The 14,822-nt window shown below is 37.9% G+C and overlaps 1 protein-coding gene across 9 annotated transcripts in view; it reads right to left on the reverse strand.

Annotated features, from left to right (window-relative positions):
• Nucleotides 1-14,822, reverse strand: part of Mitofilin (inner membrane mitochondrial protein mitofilin) — a 53,373-nt gene that overhangs the window by 25,757 nt on the left and 12,794 nt on the right. For 6 of the 9 annotated variants that reach the window (XM_072011093.1, XM_072011092.1, XM_072011091.1 and 3 more), the window contains 5 exons: nt 12,012-12,170; nt 10,054-10,157; nt 8,572-8,759; nt 4,639-4,831; nt 133-2,630 (listed from right to left, as the gene is read on the reverse strand). In XM_072011093.1, coding sequence (XP_071867194.1) covers nt 2,310-2,630; nt 4,639-4,831; nt 8,572-8,759; nt 10,054-10,157; nt 12,012-12,170 — 965 coding nt within the window. In that variant the 3' untranslated portion in view covers nt 133-2,309. Of the gene's footprint in view, nt 1-132; nt 2,631-2,824; nt 3,006-3,542; nt 3,561-4,638; nt 4,832-8,571; nt 8,760-10,053; nt 10,158-12,011; nt 12,171-14,822 lie in introns of those variants that run through there. The other 3 variants (XM_072011097.1, XM_072011098.1, XM_072011096.1) reach the window with 3 other exon arrangements.

Below are 14,822 nucleotides of genomic sequence, written 5' to 3' on the forward strand. Positions count from 1 at the left end.
AACGAACTGATCGTTAAACTAACAAACTGAAACTAGATTCTAGACTTGATTGAAAATTAAAACTAACAGGAAAACAGGGCGTTGCAGGTACAGTTTCTACAAAGTTCTATTTACAATTCAAGAACACAGTAATCAATGACGAACACCATTTATTGCTCGTATCTTTCGGCTTGATAATCGCTTCACATTGATGTAATTAAACTTTTTTTTACAAAAGTTTATACATACCAATTACAATACGTGATTTACTCCCGTTTGTCTCGTTTCTTCGTTCGATCCCGACTCACCACTCAAGACGTACCAGAGATATTTCACCCTTTGCCGCTGATAGACTTCGTTATCGTCAAATTCTGCGAGTCATTCTCATTCTGCTTTGCCAATTCTAAGTAGGAACAAGCTTTATTCAAGTAACTGTGTGCCTATTTAACTATTCGACTAACCTAAACGCTTCATCATCAACAGGTGAAGGAGAAGCACAGAAGAAGCAACATTTTCTCTTCGGTGTTCCATTCTGAAGCATGACACGTGGAGCAAATGAGCTCTCTCAAACTCTACTAAAAACGGACAAATGAAAGAAAACGAAGAAATGGGCGAGAGAGAGTGAGTGAGTGAGAGAGAGAGAGAGAGTGAAAAGTAGGAAAAATCTACCTCTTCGACAAGTCCCGTTAGTGACTCGTTCCAAAAAGGTTAGTCACCTGGTTTAAAGTTCTTTCATGTTCGAGAATTATTCCAAATATTGCATGGATTTTTCGTTTTTTCGCACATTTATTCTGTTATTTGATTTAAAGTTAAGAGATAACAGCAGCAATTCGTTCAGACGGCATAGACGTTGTTATGGGATATTCTAAATTCTAGACCGTCCAAAGACGGTGTTGGTAAAGCTTGAGGTTTTCTTTTCAATTACACCGAACCAAAAGGATGGCAAATTAGTATCTTGGATTGTCTAGAACGGATGGTTACGAGAAGAACGTAGCACTATCGCAGAGTTCTGCGACGGCACTCGACAACAACCATGACTGGACAACGGCAGCGCAGTGGTTAACGCCTTTGGTTACGAACGTTCGGAATCCGGGTTTAAATCTCGGCGCCCATAGTCCGATTTTTCTTCCACGACACCTTAATGAGAAGAAAGCAGCAGTGGTACCACACGACTACTATCGCACTCTCATATCAAACGCCATATTAAATTATAAATTATTTTCGTATTTGATAGACATAAAAAAATAATTCCTTTTTGGCTGAAATTGTCATTAATTAATTTCTTTTTAGAAAAGTAATACCGATACATTTTTCGTGTTTCTTTCTTATCAAAAGAAATATCAAATAAACAAATAAAATATTTATAAACAATTTAATTATCATATACAATTTAAACGCTAATAAGATGAATAAATTTCGAATACTTAAATATTTTGCACACCACCCAACGTTTCTTCTTTTACAACTTAAAAAGTCTACTTTCGCTTGTTTAAGATCTTCGCACATCGATCGTCGCGAAACGCCTACAATGTTGTCTGAAACGAGCAGATTTTCATTAGATTTTGTGGCAACGGCACGAGCTCGCCAACTTTTTCAAAGTCCTCGGGTTCCTTGTATGAAACGAGCGGTGCACCAGATGGTGGGTATGTGATAAATCCGGGATTAACCAACGGAAACGCGAAATAAAACGTTTTAATCCTGCAGATAACCTTCCATCGTGCAGATTTCATATTTCTCTACGTTAAAACGGATAACCTCCTTCCTAAAAATTTTTAATATTTCTCCTTGTTTCTTCCATTTTATACTTTTCTTTTTTTCCCTTTTTTCTTTTTTTTAGAAACGTTTCACAGGAAACAGCAACGTATCCTCGACTTGACACTTCCGTTCGTTCGTTCGAAATGTTGGGAAACTCGCATCTTCTGCTACATTCTAATTGTCTTATCCCTATTTCTGTTGAACACATCGATATCAATCGTATATTAATATTAAACAGAACATATGTATATCACAACAATAATAATGATAGTGATAGTGATAGTAATGATAATGATAATAACAATAATAACAACAACAACAACAACAATAATAATAATAATATTTCTCTTAATCGTTATACAGTACTTTATAGCCAAAGAAAATACAGAATGTATTCGGCAAAAATTTCATGCTTTTCGTTTCTCATTCGTGAAAATATCGTATGATCCTATTGATTAAATATCCGTACATCGCAATGGTGGCAAACGGTAATTTTTTATGCAAGAAGTTCGGTAAAAAGGTTCTTGCGGGAAATATAGATTTTAAAAATTCGTTAAATCGTAAGAGGTGGTATTCTACGAATCTCTCTGTAGCAGAAGGATCCTTTTGCCTGTCTCCTCGTTGTTCCAGCTTGAGTCTAACTGCAAAGAAACCTGAAATTTCGCTAGTTTTGCATCCCCAGAAATCCCAGATGTCTTTTTCCCATCTTTCCACAGTTTCCATCCGAGAATACGATCGATAGCAGTCTGAACGCTGTTGTACGTCCATCCACGTGTCCTCAGCCTTCTTTGACGACGTTTCCGCGCGAGAATTCTTCTTCTTCGACGACGTTTCCACGCGAGCATTCTCCTCCTTTGTCGGTCCACGGCTTTTTCCAGGTGAGGCTTGCTGGAACACTTCGAACAACAACGAAAGGAACGTTCTCCAGTGTCGACGTTTCCCCTGTTTTTATTTATTTATTTTTTTTTTCACATTTTTCTTATTTTTGTCTTTCGTGTCGCATTTTCGGTTTTGTTTTGTTTTTTTTTCTTTCTTTCTTTTTGTTTTTTTTTTTTTTTCGATTTCGTGAAGCTTTCGATCGTTTGTTTCTTTGGAAATTTGGCTTTTCTTTTTTCAATTTTGGTTTGTTTTAGATCTCTCACTGTTTGTTCGTGGTCGGTTTCGGTATCGGCGGTTTGACGCGAGAATTCAAGAAGGGACGAGAGCATTCTGGCCGGCGGAAGTCGTATCGATTTCTGTCGATTTTGCCAGCCCTTTGCTCTTTCTTTTTACTGCAAGCAAAAAATCGTGAATCATACTGTTAACGCTGTAAGAAGAGGGCGGTCAACCTTTCCAGGGGTGAATTTGTGCTTTGTCTTTCGTGTTATACATATACGTATGTTGGGCTGAAAATCATAACGATGTATCCATGTCGAGATTTTGATAAGGTATTTCAGCTGTTAAAAGTATGATCGAACGAAACTGGGTGAGCTTAAAACACTATAGGATTCTCAACCCTCCATACGAACACCTTTCTTCGTATCTCGATTTTCTCGTCTTTTTATTTATTTAACAATCTATTAGCAACAGTATTATTATAGTATGTATTTATCGAACAGTATTGTAAATCAAGGATTCGTGTAACACACCACTGGAACGATCAACTCTGTTACGTTTCTACCCTGCTTCGGCTCGCTTGGCTCACCCAATCGTGTTTTTCTATCGTTAAACAAGTTTCCCAAGTTGAAAAGTTGGAAAGTATGAAAGAGTCCTTTTCTTTAATCCTTTGCCTTATAAACTTTTCCGTACGTACGTACATACGTACTTATGAAAATTTTAGCCGTTCACTGTTGTAATAATAAGAAGATATTATATCAAATTGTATGAAAATATTGAAATATTATTCATAATTTAAAAACTAGAAGCTGAGATTCGAGCTGAAAGTTACTCTAACGAACGCGACATTACATTATAACTTTTGAAATTATAACTTTTTTTCCATCTATAATATACAATCGTTATATAACAGTTTCAACACTTATAAGCAATCTGTGGACGTTTATGCAATATCTGTGTTCGTATCATGGTGAATTATTTAAAAAATTATTAAAGGAATAGAATTTAAGTGAAGATTTGTTTCGTTCGTTAAATACTTCTTACAAATACATAATTATCCAGAGTCTAGCTATAAGACAAGGGGTTAATAGGTATATGCGTGTATGTTGTGTTTTAATTTCATGCTAAAGTTTCTCTTAAATATACATACTCAAAGATAAAGAATGTTGAAAGAAGAAAACAAGTTTATTAAGTAAATTATGAGAGGAGGGAAGAAGAATAACGATGATTAATCTTCGACGGATAAATTTAGGCTATTTTTATTGACGATTTTAATACACTATTCGAAAAATTCGTGTCCATGAAGTTCCAACAGATCATACTCGAGCTATACTCGATCCACAAAATTATCAAAGGAAAAGTATCAAAGCTTCCGATACGAGTCTCTCTTCTTTTTTTAATCCGATCGAAAAAATCGAAAAATATTGAAAAAACAGAAGATGCACCGGAAATTATAAATAACACAGTTCGAGAATTTTGTTAAACAATCCAAGTATATTTAAGTAGTATCTTCCAATCAACGTTTATAAAGAATCAAAAATACATTGCTCGGAGTGTCACCTTGAATTTGAATTTGGCATTTTTTTTTCTTTTTTCTTTTTTTCTTTTTTTCTTTTTTTCTTCTTTTTATGTGAAATCCGTTGAAAGCGAAATTTCACCGAGAAAACTGAGTACATTTTCGCGACACTTTGACAGAATTCTAGTTGAAACTATACAAAAAATTTGCCCTAGACAAGATGTCTCTCTCGTTCTCTATTATACGTGATTCTCTTTTGTTGTTTTTGTTTTAGTCTAATCGTTTCGACTGACCTTCGAATCTCCAGCGCCGAGGAATACTAGACCTATAGCACCAGCATACGCCAATAGCGTGTCCACCGCCTGCTGAGTCTCCAGAAGGATCCTAGTTTCGTTCATCCAGTCTCTGGCGATGGATCTTGACGCTCCTTTCAAGAGGTTCATGTAGCGGAGAGTCATCTTAAAGTCGCCACGATCGAGCCAATATCTGAAAGCAAAGATTCCAGAGCTGTTAATCAATCTGTTAATCGCGAAGGACGAATTAATTCGTCAGTCAGATTCTAAATTTCTTCTCATTAAATATCGATTTTACACGAAATGGAAATTATATTTATATATATATATCAAAATCCATTCCATATTAGAGAAATTTCTAGTTAACTGGATAATTTGGTTAACAGCTTCAAATATTGCGATTCACATTCGTGATATTATTCGTTACATATATGTATAACACAATTTTCTATAGTAAAACTATACCTGCTACTACACCTGCTAGACTTTACTTTTCATTTCAATAACCATTGCGTCGGTTTAATATCTCAAACATTGCCACGTACGTTTCATTTTTACCATCGAAGTTTATAAAATTCATCTGGATCGAACAAATAGAATCGAAATAAGACGAAGGAGATCGGAGTCCGATATCTGACAATATCGTTGGGAGATGGGAGGCGAGGGGCTCGGGAAACTATCATCCGAATTACCTGTCCGACCAATCAACGAACGAGTCATAGATGTAAAAGCGTACTAGGCGGAAACCGGGAATTGCGCTCGTCTCGAAAAACTTCTTTTCGAGTTTCGACTATTCGACCAAATTGCCCTGGGTAATGGCTAAACTGCAACCTTAGATCAGCTTCTTTCACACCTCTGTATCCTCTGTAGTACCTGTATTACGTTACGTAGCGTCGTTTCCAACAAATATAGCTTACTTTATTAAAAGAAAAATATAAAGAATGCTTCGAAGAATCGGGATTTCACGCAAACGAGGTAGATCGCTCAAGATAAGTAAAACAAAACCTGGATTATCGAACATCCGTGGATATAGATGATCGGAGGATACTTGACATTTTTTAAATATCTCGTTTGTTACGTCACGCTTCAAACACTTCAACTTCCTTTATCCACAAATTTAAAGGTCGAAGCAGGCGAGTTGAAATCGCTCGATTGATAACAAGCATCTCTCACCAAAAGCTCGCAACTGTTGAAGGAACTATGACGGTTAATCGCGTGTGACGCGTCGTTCACTCTTGGAACGCAGCCGAGCTCGAGGACGAATCGCTCATTTCCATTTCCATTTCCATTTCCATTTCCATTTCCATTTCCATTTCCAGACCAGGGGTTGATGTAACGGCTGTGTCGTCGATCGTTCTCCAAGAACTTCACCACGCGCATCGATTAATCGGCGCGCGCCATGATCGAGCTCTGTTTTGTCATGGATATCGTTACATAAAAATGGAAGAAGAACCTGTGATTGGTTTTGGCTTAATAGGCTTTCCGATAGAATTTTAACGAGAGTCGGGGAGATTGGATCGCATGTATGAAAAAAGGAGGCTACAGAAAATGGAAAAGGATCGTTTTGTGATTTGCGGACGTGTGTAATACGAATTCAAGCGGAACGTAAAACAGGAAAAACAAAAATATTCTAACGCATGCGTAAACAAGTGAAGAAGTAGAGAAAGAGACGAGAATGTCTTGCAAGACGCGAGAAAGGCGAAAAAGTATCGGGAGTAAAATGTATCGCGTACGTGATTCTTCAATTATTTAGAGCAATTTATTTGAAAGATTCGAAGTTGCGGGAAATCGGGAAACATGCTTTAAAAGTGTCTGTGACACTGTGTTATAGAACGAAATTGTTTAGAAATCGTTTAGAACGTTTAAAGAAATACGCAAGAGAACAATTCTATACATCCTTTAAACTTTATAAATGTCGTTGCTATTAATTGCGCACCGTCACCGTGTCACAACTCGTTTGCTTCTCAAATTTGTAACATAAAATTGAGAAATTGCCGTGTGGTGCTATTCGCAATCGCGTGGCTATTTTATTATGGTTTGTTTATGTGAAAGACCTGTGAAAACCGCGGAACAGCAACCACGAGCTCGTATCGTTAATGTTGCACGGCGACATTGTATGACATTGCGACATGAGAACAAACGAGCCTTAATGCTGATATCGCAAACCAAGAAACAAGAGTTTCCCTCGCGTTACAAAAAGGTCCTCTTTCTTACATATTCTACATAATTCACGAGAATTCCGTGAATTATTCCATGTAATTCTCGTCAAACTACTCGTTTTCGATTAGAATAAATTGCCTAAAGAGAAGCAATTATTCATTATAAATGATTAATTACTCTTTTAAAAAATAATTTTAAGCTGTTGAGGAACGCCAATACATATGTATTTATACATTTAGTTTCTCGTTCAATTCAAATAAGATAATAATGGCCACTTACCATGTGCAAAAATAATCAGAATATTTCCTAGTATTATTTGTCTTGTTTAATATTTATTTATAAATATATTTTAGATACGTGCAACTAAAAGATAAGAAACACTTGATTCTTTTTAATCAACGAAATTCATCCTTAACGAATTCATCGCCAAACAGGTTGAGAAAGTGTTGCTCGAGAAATCTTTCAAATTCGCTCCTCTTTCTTAAATGCAATATATATATAGTGTAATAATATTACAGTTTCCTTTATTATTATTCTATTCTAAAATCTTGCCTAAAATAAGAAATTTCTTATAACTTATTTCAACAAGAATTTCATATATACCGACAAGAAATTTTCAGAGCAAGAACGCTTTTATAATTTATAATCCGATGGAAAGTACGATATATAAAGACGAATTCGTTGTTCGACCATCGGTCGCCACGTTTCAGCCCGTGGCCAGAGAGGGTGGCAAACGGTATAACAAAGTGTAGAACGTGTCGGTGAAGAAAGGGTCGACGACAATACCGCCGCATCGTCATCAAATCGCATCGCAGTCGCCGCGCCAAGAAGAATCAACGACAACGCGATCGAACGCGATGTTGATGAACGCGGGCCGGAAAATTAATTTCCCTGTTTGGCCAGAGTTGCTCGCTCGTTCCTTCCACAGGAATTCTCTTCGTTCGCTAATTAGCAGACGCTACCCGATTTTCACAATCATATTCGACACTGTAATTACGCTTGTACTGTGATTCCGCGTTAACAACCATTCATAGAAACTGCCTCGATACGCTTTTACAACGATTAACTTTACTACCATACATTGGACTATGTATTCCTATTGGTTCTAATAGGGCTTTCAATATACACTTAAAACGTACTCTTTCCCGTTTCTAATTTTCTATTTCATAATTCTTTTCCAACTAAAATGATTTAAACAATTAAAAAACGAATCTTTGAGAGGATTTGAACGATATATAAGTTTGAATGAAAGTTCTCAGCGCGAAACTTTGTCTTGCCCGAAGTAGACGTATCATCAGTGAGTAAAAGAATACAAAGATATAACGAAGATAAAATGTCGGTTATATTTTGAATGAACTCGTTAACGCGCTACAAACTACGACTGAAATCGTGATCAAACGGTTAGTGTAATATTTCTTCAGATCGCAACTATTTCTCCAACATATTTAAGCGAAAATGAAGAATAATTTTTGAAAAATAATTTAAACGCATGAAATATCGTTCTGTTGCTAAGTTGACTATTTTCGTTTACATTTTACCTACCAATAATTAAATTATTTATTTCTATATTATACGATATATGCATATACGTACACGCATACGCATACACATATATCGCAAATAAATAAAAAGCAAACAATATAAATACATATAAATATAAAATTAATAACAGGAAAAAATTGTATTAGAAGAAAACAATAGATAACATTCTAAAATAACTACCAGTTCGATGACCGACAGTAAAACAAAATTCAAGTCGAAAAAGGTACCTACCTGGCCCGATGAAGAATGTCGAACGTGTTAAGATTGCTCGCATCAATCGGCTTGTCCTCGATCTCACTTTGGGGAATGGACTTGGCGTTCTTAATCATCAAGAAGCTTTGAAGATAACTAAGGAAATAGACAGGCAGTGCAGCACCTTCCTCGGGTACCATGGCTAATCGTCTGGCCATCTCTTCCACCTGAAACGTAAAAACGATGGACCATAAATTTGACGGTCCTGTTCCTCGAATAACTCCTTATCATAAACTTTGTAATCCTTGGATCGATCAGCCATCACCGAAAATCCATTGAAATAAAAAGAAAGGATAGTAGCATCCGAACTGCAAAATTTTTTTTCTGAATGTATTTTATCGGCGGTATTTTAGATCGTTAAAGGCGATAACGAGAGGCAGTTTTCACAGAAATGAACAATTTGGAAAATTTGACCCTACGAACATTTGACCGACAAAGGTGTTAACTGTAGAAATCCGCGTAAGATCGTGATACGATCGTACAGAACGGTAAGCGGTAACAACCAGCGAGCAGCAAAACAAGCAATGTTGCGGAAGATGTTACGAAATTGCAAAACGCGACGGCCAAATATGTTCTCAGAGTTTATGCAATGTGTTACGTCGCGAAGCTTGATATGGATCGTGTTTCTAATCGTCTCTCGCGGTCCTCTAGCGTCATACACAAATCGTTTCATCTCCCCGACGGGATATACAATGTATCGACGAGCGCACGGTTGCCGCCCGGCCGCGAGTTCCAGAAACGATCCGTCGATTCGATCCGTTCTTTAATTACACAAAGAAGTCGGCATACGTGATCATCGGCGCGAACGGTGGCGTGATGGGAGCGCGGAGGGGGTCGTCTCCCCGAGAGGACAAGAAATTTATCCTAGGACAGCCAGTCTTTCTTCCAAAATCTTATCGCACACGTCTTAAACGCTAACGGATAAAATCGCGAATTCATCGAACATCGATACATATCAAAGTCAAGTTCTCGGCGTTCTATCCATCAAATCGATCCATTTTCGGATTAATCAATTACTGTGCTTTCCGACACGACGAAGTCAAACAATTTCTGTCGACGCAATAATTATTGTAGGCTAGTGAAAATAAATATATATATATTCTATAACTGTGGATTCCAGTTATATTAAAAACTAATCACCCCTATTATCCTAAAAGAAATAAGGGGATCGCCCTGCTCGTGGTGTCGATTCGTGCAATCGTAGCGGGAATTTACGACTCCCGTTGACGCGTTACATCAAACGATCGCGTCTCCCCGCGACTGGACGAAAATACACAATGTCTTGTATTTTTCAAAGTTATTATGTAGTCTTCTTAGGACAAACTTAGGACAAACAAGTGGTAAAGAGTTTACAAGGGTTGAATAAAGCGTTGGATGCTTCTACAGTTGGCTGTATTTTTAACATATTCGTAGGCACTTGAAATTTTGACACGATAGTGACAAAAGTCAATGTGAAATTACCTTGAGGAACCTTGCACGAAGTACGTCTTCCGGGAACACTCCCCTCTTCGCAGCCTCCTCTGGAATGCCTTGAATCGCTGCTTGCACCAAAGGATCCTCTTTGGCTGGCAGAACAGAACAGAATGAACAAACCTATTAACGAATTTCTCGAAAATAATACATTTGTTTCTGAAAACTGAAAAAACAATCGATCGTTAACCAATGCGATTAATATTTCGAATTCTATACGAGAAATTATTTGTTTAATATTTCCTACGTTTAACGTCTCGTGTTAGTATTGGCGAGAGAAGTCGGATGTGTTTAGGAAAGGCGGCTAACGGCGTTCACAGAGGGAAAACTCACTCTCAGAGAAAATGACTACGAAATCAAAACACATAATCGCAACTAAAATCGCTAAATCACCCCCTACCTATATTCACGAACAGATAATAAAACGATTAAGGCAACTCGTAAACGACATTGTAGGAATTCACAACTATAACGTTAAACAGCTAAACTTGAATCAAGCAAAAGCAACTCGGACACTTAAAATGAAATTAAAACCGAATGGAGCTATAAGGTTGTCGTTAGAGGCGTGATGACGCGAGGCGATTGTAAATGTTGGAATTATTAAAGCGAAATACATATCGTCAACCGAAAAACTGCAAATAACGCGAATAACTGGCGAACATTATGAAACGTAAACCACTTTCGTTGTAACGTGATGTTTTATAAAGATCGAATATTACAGGTTACAGGTGAGATGTATGGTAGCAGTCAACACGTCATAGATGAACTAACCGTAGTTCTTCTATGCTTCTCCTCGGAATAGAATTTTTGGAAATTATCGAGATTTAAAGAGAAAAGATTTAAAGCCAGTTTATTCGCGTAATTAACAGAAATTAAAAGAGCGCAGCAGGGGGAGATAGGGGGTGTAACTGTTAAAAGAGCGCGAAATTACCGCCCTTATTTCACCGATATTTCAAACTGAAATTTCCACTGGAAAATTAATTAACATCGGACAACGTTGACACACTCACTCCCCTACCCCGATTCCTCTTTAACAAATCGCATTACACCAGATGGCGTTGCTTGTACCGACATACAACATACATTACTTTGCAATATTACGAAATTTTGCGAAATTTTGTTCGGCACATGGAAAATGCGTGACAAATGGCCAGAAAATTTATTCGTTCGGTGGCGTACTTACTTGTGCCGCACTGCGGTGAAAAAAACAGAAAACAACGTGGTAATTGTTCTTTAAAGCTATCGAGAGACAAACTGATCAACTCTGTTTTTTATGAAATTCTCCACTCACGATTCACAAGGGAACGTGTTTCCTTTTTCGCGTTTACATATTCATGTTGAAGGGGCGAAAACTCTTACGCATAGCGGGGCTATATGCGGCGGTACCAATTCTGCTTACTCAAGAGAAACCAACGTATCGCGCTATATTATAGTCCTATATGATAGAACGTGGAAGATCACTAATCGTTGGGATTTTTACCATTTTTACGAGAAAAAAAAAAAAAAAAAAAAAACGATAGTTAGATGAACAAACAGGTTGTTAGGTAGACTGGGGTCTACCCAAGCGTAAAATTATAAAATTAATTCTATAATATTGTAAAATTTTGAGATTAGTTCGGTCGTTAGTTGTAATCTTTCTTCCTGATTTCTACCGCAAAAAGACACGATCTTTGTGTGAAATTTTTATTCTCTTGTTCATTGCAGATCGACAGAACCGGTTTGCTAACATCATCGGCTACGAACCGTTCTCTAATCCCACGAAACCACAAATTGCGTCACGTTTCAGTATTCCAATTCAAAGGAATTCCATTTTAATCCATTCGAAGTATACCAGTATCGGATCACGATCGCGACACGGGTAAAGCAACGTTGTATTAGAAAACTTGATAGCTTTTGTTAGCATCAAAGGAAGGAACGTAGATTATTTGAAAATATATTGGAACGCTTACGTGCTGCTTTGGTGACGGCCTTGATTTCCGGTTCCAGAGGTCTGATGGCTTCCTCTACGGGCGCACCTGCTGGCGCTGATTTAACAGCTCGAGCCAAGGCTTGGCAAGCTGACCAAAGAATTTGGGCATTCGATGCACCCCTTTCTTCCTCCATGCGAGCTGAAACAGAAAGCAGTACAAAAAACATTATGAAATATAATCGAAATAAAAGTAGAGTTACACATACGTGTACAATCAGATTCCATTCCCTTAATCCTTAATCGTATTCGTACATAATTATAATTATCCGCAGACTCGATAATATAATTCTTTTTTGCTTCATAACAAATTTTATCCTATAGAAAGAAAGAAACGAAACGAGAAAACGTAGAAAAATAGATTTTTACGTAAAAGGCGGTCGAATAGCCGCGCTTATCCGCCGCTTCTTACCCGTGGCTGGTCTTTCGGCTAACGGCCTACCGTCAAAGATCGGAGAATCGCTTGGTTTCATCGTTAAACAATGCAGCCTCAAAGAACCACGTTTCTCGTTTCGCCAATTGAGTCGCCGAACAGCGACCGAATGGAAGAAACATCGGAAAGAATTTACGAACTCGTCTCTCGCTGAAAACGCACGAACGTGGAGGATATGCATATATATGTACGTATATCGTTTGAAGAGGCTAGGGAACGGATATTTCAACTGAAAAGCGACGGATTCGACGTGCCTTTCAACGGAGCTTTTTAGTCGACAATCTCTTTCAAACGCGTAATATCCTCTGAAGTATAATGTCTTGCGAAGTTATGCGCCGTGACAAGGAAGGGACCAAGGTAGATATCGGGACGAGCACGCAGAAGGAAGCTTTCGCGGCGAGAAATATGCAGGAACATATCGGTTTCGACATTTTAAAATTGCAAACAATTGTAACATTATTGAAAAAAAAAAAGGGCCTCGTCCTGAAAATTTCCGCCGTCTTTTTCTATATCCGATTATCCTCCCACTAATTTCACTCTCTCGTTGCTGGTTTAATCACTATTGCGATTTAAACTCCACTTATGCAATTCGTCAGGCATATGTTTGAATGACATTCGAACACTCAATCTGTTCGTTCGTATCGTCGATTCGACTTCTCTATAATATCGATGTATCCGTAGAATTGGATCGTTTCCATTAATAGCCAAAGTAATGAAACTTGTATGTACACTTCACGAGTACATGCAACCTTATAACATGTTTCATGTAAAAAGAGAGATATTACATCCTGCTTCGGTTTCTCCATACAAATTAAGAAATCTTTTATCTGTACGTATCGTGCTACGAAACACCTTTTCTTTCTTCTAACGTACGACGCATTCTTTCATTTCATTTCTTTCAGAATAATATTCATCTTGACATTTTGGTAAGAAGAGAAAAATTTATCGATAGATTAGGTTTCTTTGAAGAAAATCGACGACGTACGGATGTATGAATTAAAATGAACAAAGTAATATTCAAACATTATTTCTTCCGCTTATAGGACACCACGCGTCTCACGAGTCTCGCGAGATAGAGAATCCGACAAAACATCCGAAAATAGAGTAAGAAGAAGTCCCTTAATTCTTGAAACAACAAAGATTAGAAGAAACGGAAAATCGAAAGAGACCCATATATCGAAGAAAAAAATCTGAAAGCTTTAATGCTGTAAAAATTGAAAAATCCAAAGATCGGATGAAAGAGAAATTCTAAAATCCGTAAACCCTGAAAATGCAAGAAATCCAAAATGAGAGTAAAAAAAAAAAACTCGCAGAACGGTTCCCTCGAAAAGATAACGATCGACCGAAAATCCAATAAACAAAAGCCTCACCCCCAACCCACCCCACCGAAACAATGTAAATTTCAGTCGAAACGAATTGGACGAGGAAGGGAAGGATCTAGAAGGATCGCGAGAATTCGATCGTCCGAATACCTGGAAGAGAGGAAGCCTCGAAAAGGTGGTAGTGTGTTGGAAGATGGAAGGGGTTGTGACACTTTGCATGGAAACGGGGTTACTTGGACCAAATTATTCGGATTGGCGCGTATAATAAATCATCGCAGCGGCACCACTTGATCCACATAGATCTCGCTTTTCTCGTGATCGACATTACTGATAAGCTTGACCGACAGAATATCTTGCCGATTCGCACAATTTACAATCCATCGATTACGAATTGCAATCGAACACGGGTTACAACGTGTTACAACGGGTTACAGGGCAGAGGCGCGACGAATGTTTAACGCAGTCATTGACTAAACTTGCATTACCAACAAGATTCGTCATAAATAGTCGCGTGTGTTGAGAATAATTAAGAATAGTTAAGAGATCGACTGAATATCGTTCGATCCTTTTGTTTCTTTGCGATATTTCTTGTTTCTGTGTTGCACAGAGGTAGCCACTTTTCAATTGCCATACTGTGCGCGCATTCGTACAGAGAGTAAAATGCCAAGAAAGTGATCGAACGTCACCGCGAATCAGTTTCGCGTTGATCTCCACGAGACAGTAACCTTTGGCAACCCCTCTCCATCTTTCCAAACCAGTCTACCCTTCATGGCGCTTTCGTCGGATAAGCAAACTGCGACTTGAGAGAGAGAGAACGAGAGAGAGAGAGAGAGAGAGAGAGAGGATAATGCCGCGACGTGCCGGCTCTAAGAATACCGAAGAACCCTTCTGAACGTAGCATTTATTCTTATTTACGTGTTCAGTTTTGCGATAGAGGACGATCATAAGAGTCTGAAAAATGAAGCGAATGAAGTAAAAGTGCGAGTAAACGGAGCCGTCGGTCTATCGGACATCGTCTAATCGATTTTCTAAATGTTTA

This window comes from Bombus fervidus, chromosome 9, assembly GCF_041682495.2.
Source record: "Bombus fervidus isolate BK054 chromosome 9, iyBomFerv1, whole genome shotgun sequence".
NCBI classification, from domain to species: Eukaryota; Metazoa; Arthropoda; class Insecta; order Hymenoptera; family Apidae; genus Bombus; species Bombus fervidus.